At 40.6% G+C, this 22,844-nt stretch overlaps 1 protein-coding gene across 4 annotated transcripts in view; it reads left to right on the top strand.

The window, feature by feature from the left end:
- The window catches only part of LOC120552614 (protein NLRC3-like), a 46,514-nt gene that overhangs the window by 17,837 nt on the left and 5,833 nt on the right, over positions 1-22,844 (top strand). The window contains exons 7-9 of one of the 4 annotated variants that reach the window (XM_039790793.1): positions 114-290; positions 830-1,003; positions 2,136-2,170. In XM_039790793.1, the coding sequence (XP_039646727.1) occupies positions 114-290; positions 830-1,003; positions 2,136-2,170 (386 nt within the window). Of the gene's footprint in view, positions 1-113; positions 291-829; positions 1,004-1,356; positions 1,475-2,135; positions 2,171-22,508; positions 22,683-22,844 lie in introns of those variants that run through there. The other 3 variants (XM_039790792.1, XR_005638046.1, XM_039790794.1) reach the window with 3 other exon arrangements.

The following is a 22,844-nucleotide window of genomic DNA, read 5'->3' as shown; positions in this document are numbered from 1 at the left end:
TTTCTAAACCTTCAGCTCTGAAAAGATTATTAAACATTGAATGATTTCAAGCAGGAACATTGTAATATATATAACATTGTCTTCTAAAGTTACATAATTTATTCTTTATTCAGATTGGAGAGCTGTGGTTTGTCAGATATCAGCTGTGCTTCTCTGGCCTCAGCTCTGAAGTACAACCCCTCCCATCTGAGAGCCCTGGACCTTGGTGACAACGAGAAGCTGAAGGATTCAGGAGTGAAGCTGCTGTGTGGTTTTCTGGAAAGTCCAAACTGCAGACTAGAAACTCTGATGTCAGTTCACTGACTCTCTGTAACTATTATAGATCTAATATGTTTAACAAGTGAATTTGAATTCATGCACAAACATAGCTTACATCCATAAAGTTATAAATGTTCTTTTTATTCATATTTTAGTTTCTTGTAGTAAATTTTGTCTGCAGTCACAAGAGTCACCATCGGGCTTAAGATTTAAAGAGACTTGTGTTTGTTAAAAAAACTGTAGAAAATATCCAGTTAGTTGTTAAATTAAATTAATGTTTATAATTGTTGGTAAACGGTCACATATGGATTTAAATTGCTAATGTTTACTTGCTGAAGGAGAAATGTTTATTTGTTTCTGTTAATTTCAGTGTTTTCACAACTGTCTGATCAATGATATTGATTTTTCAGAACACACAGCTGTTTAGAGGATGAATATAGTATTGATCCTTTATTGGCTGACATGAAGATGATCCACAATTACATAATCTCGCTACTCATTTTAGGGAAAAGCTCATTGATTAGGCCATAGTAATGTTGAGCTAGATTTTTATCTTTTATTCTTTATTCAGATTGTATAACTGTGGTTTGTCAGAGATCAGCTGTGCTCCTCTGGCCTCAGCTCTGAACTCCAACCCCTCCCATTTGAGAGAGCTGGACCTGAGGGGTAACAACCTGAAGGAGTCAGACGTGAAGCAGCTGTGTGATCTGAAGGAGAGTCCAGACTGGAGACTGGAGACTCTGCAGTAAGTAGAGGGTTAGAGTCAGTCCATGCTGGTCTCAGCAGTATCAAACTAAACACAGTTAGTATCTTATCAGTGAAGCTGTTGGGTTCAGAGAGAACAGTCAGTCAATCAGGCAGTAAATCATCATTAAAGTAAGCAGTGAATGTCTCTCTGTTTCTGCAGTAATGATGCGTTCAGGACTTTCAGCAGTTTATACCCATTGTGCACTTCAGTGAAATCTGCAGAGTCAATGGACTCACCGGCGCACTTTCAGCCGTTTATGAAAAGTCATAAAATCGTCATTACATGACTCTGCAGAGCCGTCTGCTCTACTGAACTCAAGCGGACTGTCATCCACTCTCTCTCCCCTTTAGGGTGAGCAACTGGAACAGTGACAGGATGTCAGCACTCACAAAGTCATGGCAACCAAAGAAACAACAGGGCGAGTACAGTTCACTCAATCTTAGGCAATGTTAGTATTATATATATAGTTTATATTAATTGTACTGCAAATATTTTTGGTAACTTAAATAGCTTGAATAGACAATTTGCCCCCAGTCCCATCCTCAAGGCTATAAGGGTGGCGGAGCAGTCACAGCACAGCACACAAATACAGTTTAAATGATGCTGTTACGTGAACGGGGCTCAGCAGAGAGGTGGAGAGTGACGACGTCTCTGCAGCTTATTCAGGGAGTCAGGTCAACGCTGCTAAGCACTCAAAACTTTGAGTTTTATCACAATAATATTGTATCGTGACATAAGTATCGTGATGATATTGTATCGTGAGGCATCTGGTGATTCCCACCTCTAGTCAACAGCAGTTTCTCGCTGCGCTGCCGGTCCCCAGAGCAGCATGGTCACCTGGAGAGTCCGGTACAGTCTGACTCTGCAAATGGAGATCCCATCAGCGCTATACAGCGGAGCGTTCAGATCCAGTCAAATCAGAGCCAGCAGCATACAGTAGTGACTGTGGATAAGAGGGAGATTGGCTGCTGAAAATCAGACGTTTTGGCGCTCATGATATTCCTTTGGCTCATACCTTAAACCTGTTAACCACCATACCATTGTGATACGTTGCTTCTTCACCACGGTATGAAAACTACATACCGTCACAGCTCTGTTTATCTCTTCTGTTGTCTTCTTCTCTCATCAGATGGAGGTGTCCTGATGATCCCGAGAGGTTGAAGCAGCAGCAGCACCTCTAACTGGGCCATGTTACTGGGAGGTAGAGTGGAGAGACTGACTGAGGCTCTGCACGCTTCCACATTAGCAACGGCACGTGGCCATGAAAGAAGTATGTCGGGCAAGTTGATTGGCCGACATTAGCCTCTCTGGGTCAGTGACGGGGGCTCTGTCTCCATCAGAATCAGCTGACTCAGCATACGTCAGACTACAGAGTGGAGCCAAGTGTGGAAAGCATATGTTTGCTAACATTTCACATTTTAACATCAGTGGTAAACTTCACTGTCGTCGCTGCCGTCACCTGATTGACTGCAACTGCCCCCCCGCTGAAACAACCGTTACCTCACAGAGACCTTTACCCCCCCTCCTCCCCCCCCAGTAACATCTTCTCTTCTAAATAAACCGTTCAAATTTAAACTAACGTTAATAGGTGAGGTGATTGCCACGCTGTCCACAGCAACGGTCGAGATTAGCTTCGTACACTCACTCAGAGACACACACAAAGAGACACACACACACACTCTCTCTCTCTCTCTCTCTCTCTCTCTCTCTCTCTCACACATACATACACACACTCACACACACACACACACACACGCACACTCTCTCACACACACTCACACAGAGACAGACACACTTACACACACACACACACACACACACACACACACACACACACACACACACTTTAACCCCGTGCTAATAGGGAAGAGTTGGCTCAAGGAGGCCGACAGAAGAAGCTCTCAGTGAATGAAAAAGAACTGATATGAATGCAATCTAATTAATAAATCAGTTTGTTGTTTGGACAAATCATTGTGTATTTACCATTAATACAATCTTATGAAAAAGTGTTTTATATTTTCCAGGCCAGATCTGGATTATTTTGATATATTTTGTCCCGTTGACCACTGGGCTCCTCCAGCTGGACATGATTGATTGAGATCTTGTGGAGCCAGAGTGACTCAGCAGATTAGGACAGCAGAACTGTAGATGTCCAGTCATTTAAACTGCCCTCAGTTTATATTCCTGTTAAGTCTGCTTAGCTCTGGATAACTTTTAATTTAATTTAATTTTTTATTATTATTATTTATCTTGAACAATCAACAATTGACCAAAGCCCAAAATAATAATAATAAAAAAGGATAAGTTTGAGAAGCAGCAGGCAGAAGCAAACAGCTTATTAGGTCCTGTCTAGGGATGTAATGATTACCGGGGTAACGGCAAACCATGATAAAAATGTTTTCTGTTTTCATTTAAAGATTATTTTTTGGGCTTTTCCGCCTTTAATTGATAGGACAGCTTAGAATAGAAAGGGGGGAAGACATGCAGGAAATCATCTCAGGTAGGACTCGAACCCTGGACCTCTGCATCGATACATAAGCCTCTCAGTATATTTACCTCGGTGTGGAAACCGTGTGTTTAATCCTTCCCAGCTTCATCCCAGTCTCCTGAAGTTGCCGCGTAGTTGGAATCATGGCGGAAGGAGGAGATGACAGCACTCAGGACATTTATCAGCCTATTGTCTATATTTTTGTAATATAATAAACACTGTTACACTTTTTGAAACTATTTCAGCTTGTGTAGGCCTATCAGTGCTTTCTGAACATACTGAAAACACACTTAAAAATACTGCGATAATACCGAAAACCGTGATCACTTTGGTCACTATAACCGTGAGGTTATATTTTCATACCGTTACATCCCTAGTCCTGCCCTTACTTCTGTATTTTACTACTGCAAATACAGCATACAATCTTTCAGGTCTTACAATAACTTATACAACAATATACAACAAAACCTTTACATTATAATTCCATATGTTTCAGTCTGTTCCTTTCTGTATTGGTCAAGTTTTGATTTCTTTAATTTATTTTTGAACTGAATTATATTATGTGTGATGTCATTGTGGAACGCCACAGGAAATACTAAGGCGCACTGACCAGTGATTACCCATTTGAACAAACTGACTCCTGTTTTTAATATAGTTTTTTATCCAGTTATAGTTATAGCCACACCTCTGATGCCATACCTTTCCGGGGTTTTTTTTAACAGGATTTCATGCTCAACAGTATCAAAAGCTTTTTTTAGATGAATGAAAATCCCCACTGCATAGTTTTTGTTTTCAATACAATTTGTTAATCTTTCTACTAACTCAATTAGTGCCATAGACGTTGATCTACTGGATCTGAATCCATACTGACTGTCCATTTGTAAATTGTTTTTATCAATGAAATGATCTAGCCTTGTGACAAATAGTATTTTTGTGAGCTGAGAAAGGAAAGATATCGGTCTATAGTTATTGAAAATATGTGAGTCCCCAGATTTATACAATGGGATGACTTTAGCTACTTTCATCTTGTCAGGAAATACTCCTGTTTTATATGATAGATTGTATATACTGTGTGTGTGTGTGTGTGTGTGTGTGTGTGTGTGTGTGTGTGTGTGTGTGTGTGTGTGTGTGTGTGTGTGTGTGTGTGTGTGTGTGTGTGTGTGTGTGTGTGTGTGTGTGTGTTAGTGGGTCTACAATCCCGTCTATTACTTTTTTTTTACTAGAGACCTGTCAATGTAATCACAATCTATTGAAGTTTTATTCATCATTTATTCATTTTACGTACAATCTCTATCATTTTTGTTTTCTACAGTTCCCAAAATAAATGAGTATGTTTTAGTATTTCATCCCTGAGTACTTTATATCTTCGGCCAGTTTAGGGCCCACATGTCAACCACCTCATTCATATTTCTCATTATCCTTGAAGTTTTCTGGATAATTTATTAAGTCCTTTTGTAATAATGGTGTTTATCATATTCCATATTCCTTTCACATTATATCTGTTATTCTCTAGTTATGCATTATAATAAACCTCCTTACATACCCTCATTATGTTAGATAATTTGTTTTTATATTTCTTATTTTTTTAAAGGTTATGTTTTGGGCACTTTTAGGCCTTTATTTGGACAGGACAGCTGAAGACATTAAAGAGGAGAGAGAAGGGGGGGGGAATGACAGGCAGCAAAGGGTTGCAGGTCAGAGTTGAACCCACGGCCCGCTGCGTCGTGGATTAAACCTCTATATATGGGCGCCCGCTCTACCAACTGAGCTGTCCGGGTACACATAGTTCTTATATTTTAACTTAGATTCTTTCGTTCTATATTTTATAAAATTCCTATAAAGGGTATTCTTTTTTTTAACAGGCATTTTTAATTGCTTTGAACATCTTTGGTTTTCTGAATTTTTCCTTTTATTACAATATTGTTTTATTGGACAGTTTTTATTATATAGAGTTGTAATATGCCTAAAAATAGTTCATATGCAGTATTAAGGTCAGCTTCCTTGCTAATGTCCTTTCAATTATACTTTATTAACTCATTTCTAAATGCAGATATAGTTTCTTCGGTTCTTATTCTCCTGTATTTAATCTCATTGTACACACACACACACACACACACACACACACACACACACACAGACACACAGACACACACACACACACACACACACACACACAGACACACACACACAGACATTCTCATCCCTTTTCCCACTATAATTACAATCATGAGTCACAAAGATTGGCAGGTGGTCACTTATATCAATTAATATTCCACTTAAAGAGTTGCTTTCCATATTGTTTGTAAAAATATTATTTATCAGAGTGGCACCATTACATGTTATTCTGGTTGTTTTTGTGATTGTTGGAAAAAGACTCAAACTATACCATGTGTCAATAAACTCTTCCGTCAATTTGTGTTTGTTGAGATTTAACCCTTGTGTTTTCTTCCCGTCAAAAACACTTTTTCAACGTTTTTGATGCCTTTTTTTCACAGTTTGTTTTTGCTTTTTCCAATGTTTTAAATTGTTAAAAATGTCCTACACATTTTCAGCGCTTATTTCTGTGTCCCATATTTTCTGATATAAAACCAAAATTGAAAACGGGTCAATTTGACCCGAAGTCAACACAAGGGCTAATTTACCAGTTGGAACACTGAGCTGCTTAGACCTGGTGGTAGCTGGCTGCTCCTGGATCCCAGGCCTGGTGGTAGCTGGCTGCTCCTGGATCCCAGGCCTGGTGGTAGCTGGCTGCTCCTGGATCCCAGGCCTGGTGGTAGCTGGCTGCTCCTGGATCCCAGGCCTGGTGGTAGCTGGCTGCTCCTGGATCCCGGGCCTGGAGGTAGCTGGCTGCTCCTGGATCCCGGGCCTGGTCCGTCCGGTCATGGATGGTCTGCTGTCATGGATGGTCACTTTGAATTCAACTCAGGATGTAAAAAATCTCTGTAACTTAGTTAGCATGGCCTTATGAATGATGACAGGTATGAGCATGTCTTTTAGGACAGCTGATTTCCTGTAAATGGAGAAGGGGGAGCAGATCAGGTACATGAGAACAGGAAGAGAACCGTTAACCTGAAACATGTGATTGAAGTCACCGCTCACTTTACACACATTTTAGCAACAAAACGATCCTGGAAAACCTGGAAAATGTTTTAAACGTTAACGTTAAAGGTCCAATATGTAATATATTTACTGTAATAAATCCCAAAATGACCCCAATGTGTCATCAGATATGAAGGAAACGTGCTAAGTTAGAGAAATACTATCTTTTCTGACAACAATGCTAATGCCAGTATTTTCCCCTTTTTGAAATTTCCGTTCCGTGTCTGAATGTCTGTTTGTGTTTTGGTCTGTGTGTTGGTACCAACGGCCCAGTTTGACAGGCAGGCCGGGTTGCCAGATATACCTGTAAACACGTAAACCCAGCGCGCAACAGCTGTAACGTTGTTACAGCCATGAAAGCAGCAAACAAACGAACAGGATCAACGGAGATAGATTCTACCCGCCCTAAAAAAAACGGCATGTTTCTAACAGTTGACCAGAGACGTAACAACCCCTGGTAAATACTGGAGATGTATTTAAAAGATGGAGACAGCTTAGAGCCTAAAAGGACGCCGAGTTGGCTAACTTCTAGTGTTGTTACCCGTGACCAGGGTTCTAAATTAGCACCGTTTACCAGCCAAATGCTGGTGAAATATGCAAGTGGCTGGTAGATTTGCTTCACTCACCAGCCAAAAAACCCAATGGTAATCTATTGAATGGCTGGTAATATTTGAACATTCATTAGCCATTTGGCTGGTAGACGAAAATGTTAATTTTGAAGCCTGCCCGTGACCCCCCTGCTTCGAGGCATGTATTGAAGAAATGAACCAATTTGGAATGGAGCTTTGTATCGGAGCTTGATTCGTTTTGAGATAATCACATGACCAGTGACGTCCGACGCTTCGTTTCACACACACCCACGTGACTGCTTCGAAGTTGAATTCAAAGCTTTACAAATAGTGCGACACAGGGCGCGTATTTGTGGGTTGCTGCAGTAGGAGAGTCAGGAGAGTCAGTGAATATAGAGAGATTATTATAGTGGGTATTATAGTGAGTAGACAGTTTATTGCAGGTAAGAAAAGAAATAGGCTCAGCCCTGGAACAGTGGAAAAATATCTGTTTCTGAATAAAAATGACATTTGATGTCTATTCCCACAAACATTTGTCACCAAGCACAATAATATCCCCCCGACCTGTCCATGAGCACTTTTATTGTCCATAAGCACCATCACTGTCCCAAAGGATGTCCTTGCCACTGTCAAAGCTCTGCCCCAATCAATTGACTCACACTATTTCTATAACCCCCCCCACACAGGCAGTAGACTACATGTCACACTGTTAGATTGCTCATATAGCCTACGCCTTCTGCACTGCCTGTCTCACCTGTTTGGCTGAGGAGACAATGTTGCTCTAGGTTACGTACTCAATATAATCACAGAAACGTGTGTACAATGTGCAATGTGTTCTACATTAATTTCCCTCCAAAATTGATGTATTTGTTTACAAACACAAAAAACTTTCACACCAAAATCCTAACTTTATAGTTTTATTTCGTGGAGAAGGAAATTACATTTTCATTGATGCAAGGTCACAAATAGTCTTAGTTATTTATGTCATTATCTATTTATCCATGAATTCATACACAACATGTACTCATCTTCAACTCAAAGACATTCATGCCTAATATCTGTGACACTGTTTTATTTTTGTCGTGATCTAATATTTTTATTTATACAATTAACAAACAATACACTGGGACATAAGAAGGCGTCCCAGGAGCATCGGTGAAACAGTTTGGGACACAATGCTATTCTTAACTTTCACCCCCAGATGTCCTCAGAGAGTCCTGAAGCCTCCAGTACCCAACCTGTTTAAGATACAACTGGAATGAAAGCTTTACTGGTTCAGAAAGCTTCAGGTTATTTTTTTGGGGCATTTCCACCTTTAATGGACAGGACAGCTAGGTAAGAAAGGGTTAGACACGCAGGAAATCATCACAGGTCGGACTCGAACTCTGCGTCGAGGCATAAACCTCTATGTTTATGTGCGCCTGCTCTACCCACTGACCCAACCCGGCCACACAGGTAGTGTTATATTTAGCGGTTCCTATCGTAATTCTAAGCTGAAACAGTGTGTCTGTCAGTTAGGTACAGAGCTCCGCGTGTGCACGGGCTTCTATGACTGTCAATATAACCAGCATCTAACCTGAGCTACTCCGCTGGGCTGTGGAGTAATGTCTGGCTATGGGAGACAAGCATATAGCAACATTATTGGATGCTGCGGTCTCAGCCTGGCAACCAACGTGGACTTGGAGTCTGGGGAGGGTGGGGGTTGTTTATGTGGTTGTTTATGTGGTTGCCATGACTTCACGAGTGATAACGTCCTGTAACTGTTTTCTTGTTGCTCACCCTCAAAGAGGAGAGAGAGAGAGAGAGAGAGAGAGAGAGAGAGAGACAGAGAGAGAGAGAGAGAGAGTGGATGACTGATTGCTTGAGTCCAGCAGAGTCGTGTCATTACGACTTTATGACTTTTCATAAACAACTGTAGAAGCGGTGGTACGTCTGGGCCTCTCTTTGGCAAAGTGTCTCTTTGTGGTAGTTTTGCCTCTATTTTTCACATAATTTGGGACTGTTATTATCTCCATATCATTGTCTCAAACGTTGGAAAACCTAGAGAAGATATTAAATAAATAACTCTCAAAAAGCTTAAAGACATATCTAATACTGCACTAAACCTGAACTCATTGTAGTAAACATGACACAACAGTTATTTTGTTAACTTAGTATTCAACAACTACATCTCCCATGAGTCTTTGACAGGACCTCTTCAGGCTAACACTCATGGGAAATGTAGTTGACGTTTCACAATGAATAATAATTGACAGTAATCCTCAGCAGGGAGAGAAGACTCTCTTTTAATTAAACTTGTTCAAGCCAAGATAAATGATCATAAACACAATGTGTTAACACACACACACACAAACACACACACACACACACACACACACACACACACACACACACACACACACACACACACACACACACACACACACACACTCCAAGACACTCCCACTCAGATGAACTCATGTGATGTGAAGAGAGGGAGGAGCAGATCAGGGTGCATGAGAACAGGAAGAGTTGAGTCAGACTCCATTTAGTGAGAGGAGAAGAGAGCAGGAGGAGGAAACTGAAGGCTGAGCAGGGTGAGTGGTAATCATACATTTATTATTTTACTGTCAAAGTCTCTGAGTCTGTTTTCTCCCTGTGGACTGGAGAGGAAAGACATGTTAGCTCAAAATCCAACATGGACACCCTGTTTAACAATAGCAGTGAAAGCTTTAGTGACATACAGTTTATTAGCACTTCTGTCTTATTTGTGTCTCACTAAATCAGTCATACACACAGTCCTGTCCATCTTCTTTCTGTGGACATGTTGTTACGCAGTTTGTGTGCACAAAAACAGCTTAATGCATTGTTAGAAACTGGTATTGCTAACTATTGCTAACCTGGCTAGAGCTAATAACCCCACAATGATAAAAATCAGTTGTAAATGTAACTCATTCAACTCAGGAGTGACGTCATTCACTCATTCCCTGTGTGTGTGTGTGTGTGTGTGTGTGTGTGTGTGTGTGTGTGTGTGTGTGTGTGTGTGTGTGTGTGTGTGTGTGTGTGTGTGTGTGTGACACCTCTCAGACTGACTTCAGATCAGAAGATGAGTGATTTGAAGGACGGAGCAGAGTCTGTAGTATCTGGCTGTCAGTCTATGAAGAGTGACCGGTCCAGAGATGAAACTCCATGCCTCAGTTCTGAACCTGGACCCTCAGACACAAAGTAAGAGAACTGATACCAACTCATTTCTATGACTCTTGCAGGAAGTGGTCAACAGGAACATTACCAGGTTTTTTTGCAACAGTTTGTTTTATGAGGGGTCCAAGCCCGAGGGGGCTGGTTCACAGACCCAGCGGAGCTGTGGAACCTTATTGCTTTCCTAAGGTTTCTTATTGTTTTTCTACGCCTAAAACAGACACATTTACATCCTAAACCATACATAGTGGGGGGGCGTTGCCGTTTTCAGGACTGGTCCAGGTCCCTGCACGGACCTCTGACAACAAAACTTCCACCATTAGGTGGCGCTATAGCAGAGATAGCGTTCGCCCCTATAACTGCCAAACCGTACATCGCATATTAAAAATACACATATCCCCACGTTCCCTGACTTCAGCTGAATCTCCTGATATAGGCCACACCCATTTCCGCCTAGACTTTTATGCACGAAAAATCGCAATTTATAGTAAACCTACTTTTTGTAACTCCTCCTAGACCGTGCGACCGCTCTGCACGAAACTTGGCACGTAGCATCTCCAGACCGACCTGACAAAAAGTTATCAAAAGAATTTATCGGATAAAAATTGCGCAAATTACCAAATTTGTGGAGCTAGCTACGAAAACACAAACTTTGCCATATCTTGGCCAAAATTAATGCTATCAACATGAAACTTTACTTTGACCACTAGGGGGCGCTACAAGTACAAAAAGTTCATATCTCATGAACGGCTCATCCAATATTTATGAAATTTTGAGGGTACCATCTAGGGCCACTCCTGAGGCCACGCCTATAGTGGGGTACTGATTTGTCAAAGTGGGTGTGGCCTATTGGACCCAGGTTTGGATTTACCACTTACTATATTGTGAGCAAGTTCAAATTTACAGGGTAGATGTACAATGGGTCTTGGACCTCACCTACCAAAAATTACATATGGACCACTAGGTGGCGCTATAATAAGGTCAAACCTGTTTTTGCCTATAACACCTACATTTCACATCGCACATTAGAAAACCTTAGATCCACGTGTTCCTTGAATCGAGCTGAATCGGATGATATAGGCCACGCCCATTTGTGCTAAGAAGCAATATCACGCAATGCGCAAAACCAACTCCTAGGCCGTGTGACCTATTGGCACAAAACTTGTTAGGTAGCATCTCCACATGGACCTGACCAAAAGTTATCAAAAGAAATTTGCTACGTTAAACTATTCACAATTTACAACCAAACTAATTTTTGTAGCTAGCCACAAAACACGGACTTTAGCATATCTTGGCAAAATTAATACTTATCAGAGCAAAACTTGGTAATATTGTTCTTCATCCCACCCTGACGCTCTCTACGAAATTTGGTGAGGATCGGCCATTAGGGGGTGCTATAATGAAAGTAGATGCGATTTGGCAAATAACTCAAGGCATTTAAATGGGAAATTTGCAATAGCAATATCTCGGCTGCAGTAAATGCTATCATCACGAAACTTGAGATGATTGTTCGACATGCCGCTCTGCGGCTCTACACCGGATTTGGTGATTATTGGCCTTTAGGGGGCGCTATAATTGAGGTTGAAGCGTTTTGGCCTTTTACTTAATAAATGAGAAATTTGCTTTTGGATTTCACCCCAGACTTTGGATCTCCTACTTAGAGAAATTTCCTGACCTTTGCCTTGCCGCCATCATGCTTTGGCTTCTCCTTTTGTGGGCTCTGTGTCATCAGGGGTGATTTGCGCCAGGGGGGACTCGCGACGGGGAGGCTTGGACCTCGTCATAACTGTTGCAATTCTAGTTTGCAATTGTTTCTTAGAAGCATCATATGTCTTTTACTAACTACATTCAAAGATATAGTGTCCTGTCTCTCAAGAGTATTTGGATCAGGATCAGAATAAAATCAGTTTTACTACTGTGAGTCCATTCAGCTTTACAGATATCACACAGGGCTAAAAAACAATGTGCTTCTCACATCACACTTTAACTTAGTATGAATCATTACTAAACATTGTCCCAAAATATGAACAATAACGTTGCCGTCAGGCTTATTTTCTAGCTAAAACAACCTCAACATTTCCTACAGTGGAGACTAGGAGGGACAGCAGGGTGCGCTAACATTATTGTCTCATCTGGGGTCTGATAAACAGTACATTTATCGAATTCAGTGGAAATAACGCTATGGCTTTTGTCGCTGTCTGTCACTCTGAGACTTACTGTTATTTATATTGCCATGACTTCACAAAGTTGCTCACCTTTAAAGGTGAGCAAGCTGATGACCGCTTAATTTCAGTAGAGCAGACAGCTCTGCAGAGTCGTGTAAATATGACTTAAAGACTTTTCATAAAACGCTGAAGCAGCGGCGGCAACAATTTCAAGTTTCCTCTGCCAATATCATGTTTGTTTTGATTTTTCTGTTGGTTTTGTGTTCGTATAATTGCTACAGTGAGTTGTTAACACCTTACTTTTTAGTAAACTCTATGAACACAAACAATGTTCTCAATGCTGGAGTTCATGTGTAGAGCCCCTGTTGATACTTGGAGCAAAATACAGTCAATCTTAAAAGTGGCGTTTCCGTTTTAATTATGCTTTTAAACGAAAGTTTGACTCGGGTACATTCACCAAAAGACCCTAGGTTGCATTTTGGCAAGAGTTACGCTTTAAGAACAAACATCCGTGGGCAGTACTGATTAAAAGTTAGCTGCAGATTATAAAAAGGGCCGAAAATGATCAAATGTAGATTTGGTCCACTTCTTTTCTTGTATATTTGAATTACATTCATGTCTTCATTTGATAGTTGACAGTAGAAGAGACAGAAAACAGAACGAAGTACAGAGAAGGGAACAGTCTGGACTTGAACCTGAGACTCCTCTGGTCCATGCTGTGTGTCTGAGACTGCTGGTGGACCTCAATATTCAGACTACTTCTAACCTCAGTTCAAACCTAACGGACTCAAGCGAAGCTGCTCAAAGTGACTAGGAGACAGAAAAGTGCATAATCAGCTCTCTTTAAGGGAGGACTTTTACTGTGAAGGAGCTGCAGGAAGTGTTGAGTTTGTTTTAATAAACTAACTACAGACAGATCACTAAATGTTTAATAAGACAGTTGGAAAGGAAAAGCAGTTATTAGTGTTTATGAAAGCAGGAGAGTTTAGATAAAAGGAACATTTTCATTACAGACTGAATTCAAACAGAACAGTAATGGCACCTTTAAAACATCTGAGCTTTGAGAAAGTGTTTTTTTCAATCAACAAATTATTTTATAAATAAATGTGTTGACAGAAAGAGGAAGAGCAGTGATGTTTGTGAGGAGGATCAGCCGTCCTGCTGTGCTTTGTGTCAGGACGTCCTGAAGGATCCAGTCTCTACCAGCTGTGGACACTGGTTCTGCAGACAGTGCATCACCTCATACTGGGACCAGTCTGCTTCATCAGGAGACTCCTGCTGTCCCCAGTGTGGAGAAAGATCCAGAACAAGTAAGACTGTTCATCTGTCTGCTGATATCTTCATGTCTCAAAACAGGATTCCTCTTGTGTCCTCCGTTTTCATTCCTTTTTATTGTTATAACTGTTGATTGGTAGACTGAAAATAACACTATTAATAATAGACTTTTGTATTTCCTTACAGTGTACGTTGTTAAACATAAACATAAGATCAGTGTGAAGGGGACATTTGAACATGTGACTGAAGGAGCTGATCAAACAGGAAGTGGAACCCTCATCAAGATCTACACTGCGCTCTACATCACAGATGAACTGAGTGAAGAAGTTAATACCCAACATGAGGTGAAGCAGCTCGAGACAGCTTCCAAGATGAAGACACTCCATGACTCTCCAATCAAGTGCTGCGACATCTTTAAAGCCTTACCTGACCAACAGAAACACATCAGAGTCGTTCTGACGAGCGGCGTCGCTGGCGTTGGAAAAACCTTCTCAGTGCAGAAGTTCTGTCTGGACTGGGCCGAGGATTTGGAAAACCAAGATGTGGATCTGGTGATTCCTCTTTCCTTCAGGGAGCTGAACTTGATCAAAGATGAGCAGTACAGTCTTCTGGAGCTGCTCCGTGTTTTCCATCCATCATTACAGGAGGTCCCAGCAGAGCAGCTCGCTGGTTCTAAAGTTCTCTTCATCTTTGACGGCCTGGATGAAAGCAGACTTTACCTGGATTTCAACAACAATGAGGCTGTTTCTGATGTCACACAGAAGTCACCAGTCAACGTGCTGTTGACAAACCTCATCGAGGGGAAGCTGCTTCCCTCGGCTCTCGTCTGGATAACTTCCCGACCTGCAGCAGCCAATCAGATCCCTCCTGCGTGTGTTGACAGGGTAACAGAAGTACAAGGCTTCACTGACCTCCAGAAGGAGGAGTACTTCAGGAAGAGAGTCAGTGATGAAGAGCTGTCCAGCAGAATCATCTCCCACATCGAAACATTCAGGAGCCTCCACATCATGTGTCTGATCCCAGTCTTCTGCTGGATCACTGCTACAGTTCTGGACCACATGTTGACTACTGACCAGAGAGGAGAGCTGCCCGAGACCCTGACTGACATGTACTCACACTTCCTGCTGGTTCAGACAAAGAGGAAGAAGCTCAAGTATGCTGAGGGACATGAGACGAGTCCACAGGAGCTGATGGAGGCTGACAGGGAAGTTCTTCTGAAGCTGGGGAGGCTGGCATTTGAACAGCTGGAGAAAGGAAACATCATGTTCTACCAAGAAGACCTGGAGCGCTGTGGTTTGGATGTCACAGAGGCCTCGTTGTACTCAGGAGTTTGTTCAGAGACCTTCAAAAGAGAGAGTGTAATCTTCAAGAAAACAGTCTACTGCTTCGTTCATCTGAGCGTTCAGGAGTTTCTGGCTGCAGTCTACCTGTTCCACTGTTACACCAACAGGAACACAAAGGTACTCAAGGACTTCCTGGGGAAAGGCTACGTTAGTTCATCCCTGGATGTCTTCCTGAAGAGAGCCATGGAGAAATCCCTTGAGAGTACAAATGGCCACCTGGACCTATTTGTCCGCTTCCTTCATGGCCTCTCTCTGGAGTCCAACCACAGGCTCTTAGGAGGCCTGCTGGGTCAGACAGACAACAATCCAGAAATCATCCAGAGAGCCATCAACAACCTGAAGAAGATGAAGAAGGCCAATATCTCTCCTGACAGAAGCATCAACATCTTCCACTGTCTGACGGAGATGAATGACCACTCAGTCCATCTGGAGATCCGAAAGTTCCTGAAGTCAAAGAACAGATCAGAGAAGAGACTCTCTTTGATCCAGTGCTCAGCTCTTTCCTACATGCTGCAGATGTCAGAGGAGGTTCTGGATGAGTTGGATCTGTACACATACAAAACATCACCGGAGGGAAAACTGAGACTGATTCCAGCTGTGAGGAACTGCAGAAAGGCTCGGTAAGTCCAGATGTGATTATCAAAACTATGGGTTAAATAAAATTGGCTTTAATTTAATCCTTAATTCTGTGTGGTCTCCCTTCTCTTGTCGTGAGTTTTGAGCTGGTCCATGACAAAGTGGGGGCTCGTAATATTTAGCGTTTAAGTTAGGCTTTTGTTACTTTAAGTCTGATTAGTAAGGATGTCCCGATCAGCTTTTACCATTACCGGTGTTCGTGCCGAAAATCTCCTCCCTGCCACAGATTATAACCTACTTATTTGTTCTTTATTCAGATTGTGGAGCTGCGGTTTGTCAGAGATCAGCTGTGCTCCTCTGGTCTTAGCTCTGAAGTCCAACCCCTCCCATCTGAGAAAGCTGGACCTGAGCTACAACGACCTGAAGGATTCAGGAGTGAAGCGTCTGTGTGCTGGATTGGAGAGTCCAAACTGTAGACTGGAGACTCTAAAGTCAGTTCATGTATTTTGATCTTTTACAGTGAATACCTTCCTAATTTAAATCCAAATTCAATTACATCCAAATTCATTAAATCCAGATCAAATGTTTAAAATTTCTATCAGTTCACTTGTTTTCAGGTTTTGTTTGAGCATAAATCACAACAACTCTTTTTGTCAGTCTGAACAGTTTGTCCCCAACTTTAGTCTGGACTCAAACTGGATCAAAAGGCATGCAAACTCCTCACCTTGCGGCAAAATTCGCTGTTTTGGAACCAAATTGGGTTACCTACATGATTTGTGCAGATCCGAATAGACAATATTTGAGGGGCTGGAGGGGGTCTGGTCCAGCCACTATTATAACCTCTTTGGTTTTATAATGAACCGAAAATATTTTTACATTTATTGTGTGTTCTGTGCTAATGCTTCCTACGCCACCCACCCCAAATAAACATCAACGAAGAAGCCCCCACCCCACTGTACGCGCGCACGCTCACACAAAGACATGCTAGGAGACATGCACTGTAAAGTTCACGGCTCCATCCGAGACCTTATTATACATCCATGTCCCGAGACTCACTGGGAACATCGTTTGTGGTAACGTTAAAACAGCACAGCATCCACTGCAGTTATCCACTAGTCAAGACACACACTTATATAATTATCAATGTACAGCAGAAATGGATAGCATCCCTGCAGAAGTTATCATTGATAATTAACGTGATAATTAACTGTTAGCTAAGTTAACGAACGTGTTAGCTAACGACGTTAGCTGTCAGTCTCCTCTCCCCGTTTATGTTGATTAACATATCCGGATGCTTGTCATGAAAAACAATGTATGACGTTGTTAATGTTATATCTAGTCAACTTACGTTAGCTTATTATCTAACGTTTAATGGAAGCTATGCCGATTTGTGTCATTGCAGTGTGGGATGAACAGTGTTTAGCCTACCCTCATATATATATATATATACACACACACACACACACACACACACACACACACACACACACACACACACACACACACAGCTGGTTGCCAGCTTAGCAATTAATTTCATATGTAACTATACCACACATTTAAATAATGAAACAATGAGAGAATGGCTTGTAATATAATTTACCATTCCTCTCAAATAGGAGGGGTGCAACAGATCACAATACTCACGGATATCGGAAATCAGAAAAAATCACGGTTTTGAATCACGGATCGGATACATTTTCGGATCAGTACAAATAAGGGGAAATTTAAAAAAACAAATGAGAAAAGGGCATTTTACAATAACTTTGAATGCACCATGAGGTTTACCAGTTTTAAGTAAACACAACATTTATTCCCGTCTGTTTGGTTTTTCTGACAACAGCAGTGACCATAGAGCTAGTTTGTGTCTTCCAGCTCATAGCTTTAGCAGCAGACTGTTGTACGTCCCGCTGTTGGAATCCTCTACAGTGAAATACAGACACACTTTACACCGTTTAACTGTCAGCATTTTAACCGTTTTTAATCCAGTTACTACTGTAGCTAACGCTAGGTTAACGTTACCTGCTGCCACGCTCTGTGGAAAGCGGTCGCACAACAGCTGAAATGTTGTGTTGTGCAAGAACGTAGTTTAAAATTTACGGAGATATTCAAATAGAATATCTATTTTAAAATAACATTTTCCAGTTTTGTAAGTTTAGATTTGTTTTTATATATTAAAAAAACACAAGAACAAAAGAACAGGCAACCATTACTGTCGAGCCCTGCAAACACACACACACACACACACACACTAATTGAAACAAATCAGTCAGAAACATTATTGTAAATAGATCAAGTAGAACTTTGTAGCGTCTCTGACTTGAATTAGTTCACCAGTTTGATATCTGATGAACTTTTAAAGCCAACATTTCCTGTGATCTGCTGTCATGGTTGGTCATTCTGAACTCAACTAAGGATGTCACATATGTCTATAACTTAGTTAGCATGGCCTTATGAATGATGACAGGTATGATGACGTCTTTTAGGACCTTTACTAAGGACAGAGGGAGTCGGATGCTGTACAGGTTGGAAAGCATCTAGAGCTAAATCTGTCATCTGTGATATTGGGCTGTATAATTAAAATGGACCTGACTATGAATGTAGGGAAAGTCAGATTTGAACTGTTAGATTAGTTTCTATGATTAGAGTCCATGTGAGGATAGTCGTGTTTTCTAGAGCTGTACAGTAAGTGAACTAATTAAGGCGAGACACTACAGGTGAATAGGGCAAAACATTTTTAACTTACAAATATCACCATGAAACTTTACCATTTGATTACTCACATGAATAGGAGAAAAAACTGTATTGCAAGTTTTCTGTAATTTCATGTTTAAATATGCTAATTAGGCTATATCTGTTATGCGCTAATTTACATATATTTAGAAGCGAAGAATTTGATCATTGAAAAAAAAAAAAGGCTCAAACTTTTTTTGCATTTTGTTGATATATTCAACTAAAATACATTCACACACTGTAAAAAAGTACAGACCCATTTAGTTATGTCCACTTATTTCTTATTTTTAACTGAACAAGTTTTGGATTTTGAACTCAACTTTTTGAAAGTTAAACTTTCATTTATTCATTGGGTCCACTATTTAAATTTTTTATCAGATATGTATGTGTTGATTGAACTTGGGTATGTAAGTTATCAGTTGAAAAAAAAAGTGTGTGTGTTGCAACAAAAAATGGTTGCCTTTCGATTTTAAAATAACCTGTCTTCACAGCATAGTTAAAGCATGGACAGAATAAATTGATTATACACCGCAGATAAGTGATGTAGCCTATGCAAATTTCTACTAAAATATAACAAGTGTTGTGGCAAACAACAAAGCACTAGTGGGAGGAGGGAGTACCTGTCAAAGGCTTGTGAATTGTGAATTTGGCATTTCACTCTTCTCATATTGAAATGTATTTGAAAAGTACTTTTCAAAAGTCAAACGGCTCCGTCCACATTTAGCCCAACCCCAATCTACATACTGCAGTCCGGTGCAATTGGTTCATTGGCTGGTCAATTCCCATGATGCAAGGCAGTAAATAGAGTTGTGTTAAAATTTGCTGAAAAGTTTGCAATTTGTTCGGAATTGTTTGTTTGAATTCTGTTTATTAAACGTGTGCTTGAATGTAGTGTTTTGTTGCCTGGTAATTGTCATTGTTGTGCTGGTTTACCTTTTGTAAACCATGAGTTAAGTGACTGTTATGTTTGATAAGAAGAGCTGCTGAGTATTGTAGCATTAGACTTTGAGCAGTAATAGGCTTCCTTCAGCTATTAATCTGCAGTGTGTCACTTCATTAGCCCAAGGACGCAAGATCAGAGGCTTTAGAGGGACCACTATTTTGGGCATGGGGGCGGCTGCACCCAAGCACCCACACTATCTCCACTATAAATGTGGTTATGTTATTGTAACTTTAAACCGTGAGTTGTAATAAAGCAGAAAAGTATGTCTGTTATACTAGGCAAGGAAGGTTTCTTGCATTATTAAAGAAAGTAATTTATTTGTTTTAACTTAAAGTATGAAGTTAAACTAAGTAATTAAAAGTTAAATCAACTAAAATAACAACTTTAACAAAACTAGAACACTGTAGTTACATCACCCTCATTAACTTTAATTTCTAAGTTGAAACAAAAGCAGTCTTCAAGTTGAGTGAACTTCGATTTTCAAGGCTGAAGGTGAACTTTCATTTCCAAGTTAAACTACCATGAAATTTATTACAGTGTGTGATCTTTTAGTAAAAACATTAGTCTGCTTAAGTTGAAAGTATAAGTTCAATTGCTGCCTTAAAAACATGAGTACACCTAACTTGAAAAGACAATTGGTATGAATACAGTTAGTTGAAATTAAATGTAAAATTGTATGTTTGTTTAACAAAAGGAAGCAAGTTTCCTTGAATATACAATGTAAGATAGATGGTTGTTTTAACTCACAGTATCAAGTTCTAACAATAAATTATTATTAATTAAACATCTTCTCTAACTTACCTTCGTGAGTTGAAATAGCATACAATTGTATTTTTGCTTGACAAGAGGAAGCAAGTTTCCTTGAGTGGACAATGTAGTATTGATAGTTGTTTTAAATCACAGTATCAAGTTCAAACAATAAATGATCATTAATTAAACATATTCTATAATCTAACTTTGTGGGTTGAAACAACACTATTCTTAATGTTGGCTTTACTCACATTTTTAAGGCAGCAATTGAACTTAAATTTTTAAGTAGAACCACCCTGATAATTTTTACAGTGCAGAGGGGATTAAGAATATATCCTTTTGTTACCCAGTAAATCCAAAAATACTGCCAATAGCCTTATTTCCGCCCTATTTTTAGGCATAAAATGTCATATAAATCAGGCCAAGAATGATATATCAACAAATGCCTCTGTCGAAACCTTCACAATATAGTTACGAATATGACTGTAAAGGTTGGTGTATGTAGGTGCTACAGAAGTGGTAAATCTAATCTCGGAGTGTGAGGAAAAAACTCATTTTGAGACAACAGCCTTTAAACATTTTTAAAATTCCACAAATTTCTATTGAAAGCCATGAACTACAGACAAAATATACCTTTAGGTCCAAGTAAGAGCCATGTATCACACTGTTTAACATCCAAAACTCATTATTGCTTCATCCACACTGATCATAACATCAAAACAACACATCAACATGGGCTTCAACTGAAGACCATTACATCAAAAACTGACAGAACACAACCATTACACAGTCTAGTTCCCCCAAGTTAGTTTACAGTCTACATATCCATGTCAGTAGCATATGTAGGGCCATCCTCCATCTCCTGCTGGTGTCTTTTTACTTTTTTGGCTGTGCTTACATATTTATGGCTCCGCTTTGCACTGGTGGAATGGACACTATTGGCTTTTGAAATCCTAACCATGTCGTTATCCTTCATTGCATTGACAGTCACGACTGTGCTCTGAAGCCACAAATTCTCCATCACGGCCAGCGTGGCAGAGGCACCCTCATTAAATATAGAAATAGCCATACTGGCTGCAGCTTCAACCCTGCTTTTCCCCACAAAGACTGTTTTTGGACATCGGGCCCATATGACGGAGTTGAGGCATTCGTTGGCATTCTGAGTGCCTCCATGCTGCATGCGCTTGAGCAGGCTGTCACTGGACATCCAGTGATACACAGGAATGAGCTTCTGACCCACCTCCCACGATAAAAAGTTTCCTGTGGGAAGCCTATGGCTCTCTGGCTTTTTTCCATTCTCCTCTGCTCTCCAGTACCAACACCAGGATGGATTATACCTAGTGTGTGTGATTTTCATCACTAGACTTGCCCATATTTCTGCCTTCATCTGATCCAGTGACCCTTGATTATTTAGACTAGCCCCCCTGTAATAATTCTGCAAGGCTTTGCATTTCCTGGCTGTGCGCATACCCTGACATGCATTACATTACATGTCATTTAGCTGACGCTTTTATCCAAAGTGACTTACAATTGCTATATGCGTCAGAGGTCATACGCCTCTGGAGCAACTAGGGGTTAAGTGTCTTGCTCAGGGACACATTGGTTGATGTATCGTATTGGGAATCGAACCCAGCTCTCCCACACCAAAGGCACGTGTCATATCCACTGCGCCATCACCACCCCCCATGCACTTGTGAGTGTGATTTATGCACTCAAGCTAAACTAATTCATGCCCAGGGTATGGGTTGAGCGCAACCACCTCCTTGAATGCTGCACTGTTCCCATCTCATGTTTTAGGACTGGAGTGATGTGGTGCGGGTGATGAGTGGGACGGCTGAGTTCTAGTGAAGGCATTTCATCATCTGCTGTCTTAGTTTGTAATCCCCTGTGTCTTCTTGCTAATGACCACTGTTTTCGTCTTCTCTGAGATGATTTTCGATGCACTTCTTTTGACATTTTGAACTACCACGGAAATGTCAGAGCACGTCACGTGATGATTCTGAATGAATCACGTTGTCAGAAATTGGTATTAGCCAATGAGATTTTGCATTTAGAGTTAAAGCCCGCATTTTACTTTCACGATTGGTTGCTGATGAAATAGAAATGACCATATTTGGATCCAACAACATTACACAGGGAGAGAGTTTTCTAACGTTATATGTGATGACAGGGTGCAGACAGCGATCGCGGAGCAGCACGTTGATTTAGAACGCCAACTTTTGTTGAATTTAGGAGAAATTTACAGAGTCAAATTTTATCCTGATCCTGTTGTGTTCAGGTGTTTCTGTTTTCTAAACATTCTTCGGCTCTGAAAAGATTATTAAACATTGAATGATTTCAAGCAGGAACATTGTCTTCTAAAGTTACATAATTTATTCTTTGTTCAGATTGTGGAGCTGCGGTTTGTCAGAGATCAGCTGTGCTGCTCTGGTCTCAGCTCTGAAGTCCAACCCCTCCCATCTAAGAGAGCTGGACATTGGTGACAACGTGCTGAAGGATTCAGGAGTGAAGCTGCTGTGTGGTTTTCTGGGAAGTCCAGACTGTAGACTGGAGACTCTGATGTCAGTTCACTGACTCTCTGTAACTATTATAGATCTAATATGTTTAACAATTGAATTTGAATCCATGTACAAACTTACATCCATAAAGTTGTAAATATTATTTTTGTTCATGTTTTAATGTTTATCATTGTTGGTAAATAGTCACATCTGTATACAGAAGAT

Source organism: Perca fluviatilis, chromosome 22, assembly GCF_010015445.1.
Source record: "Perca fluviatilis chromosome 22, GENO_Pfluv_1.0, whole genome shotgun sequence".
NCBI lineage: Eukaryota > Metazoa > Chordata > Actinopteri > Perciformes > Percidae > Perca > Perca fluviatilis.
Note: the sequence above shows the minus strand (reverse complement) of the source record. Positions and strands in the feature narration are given on the sequence as shown.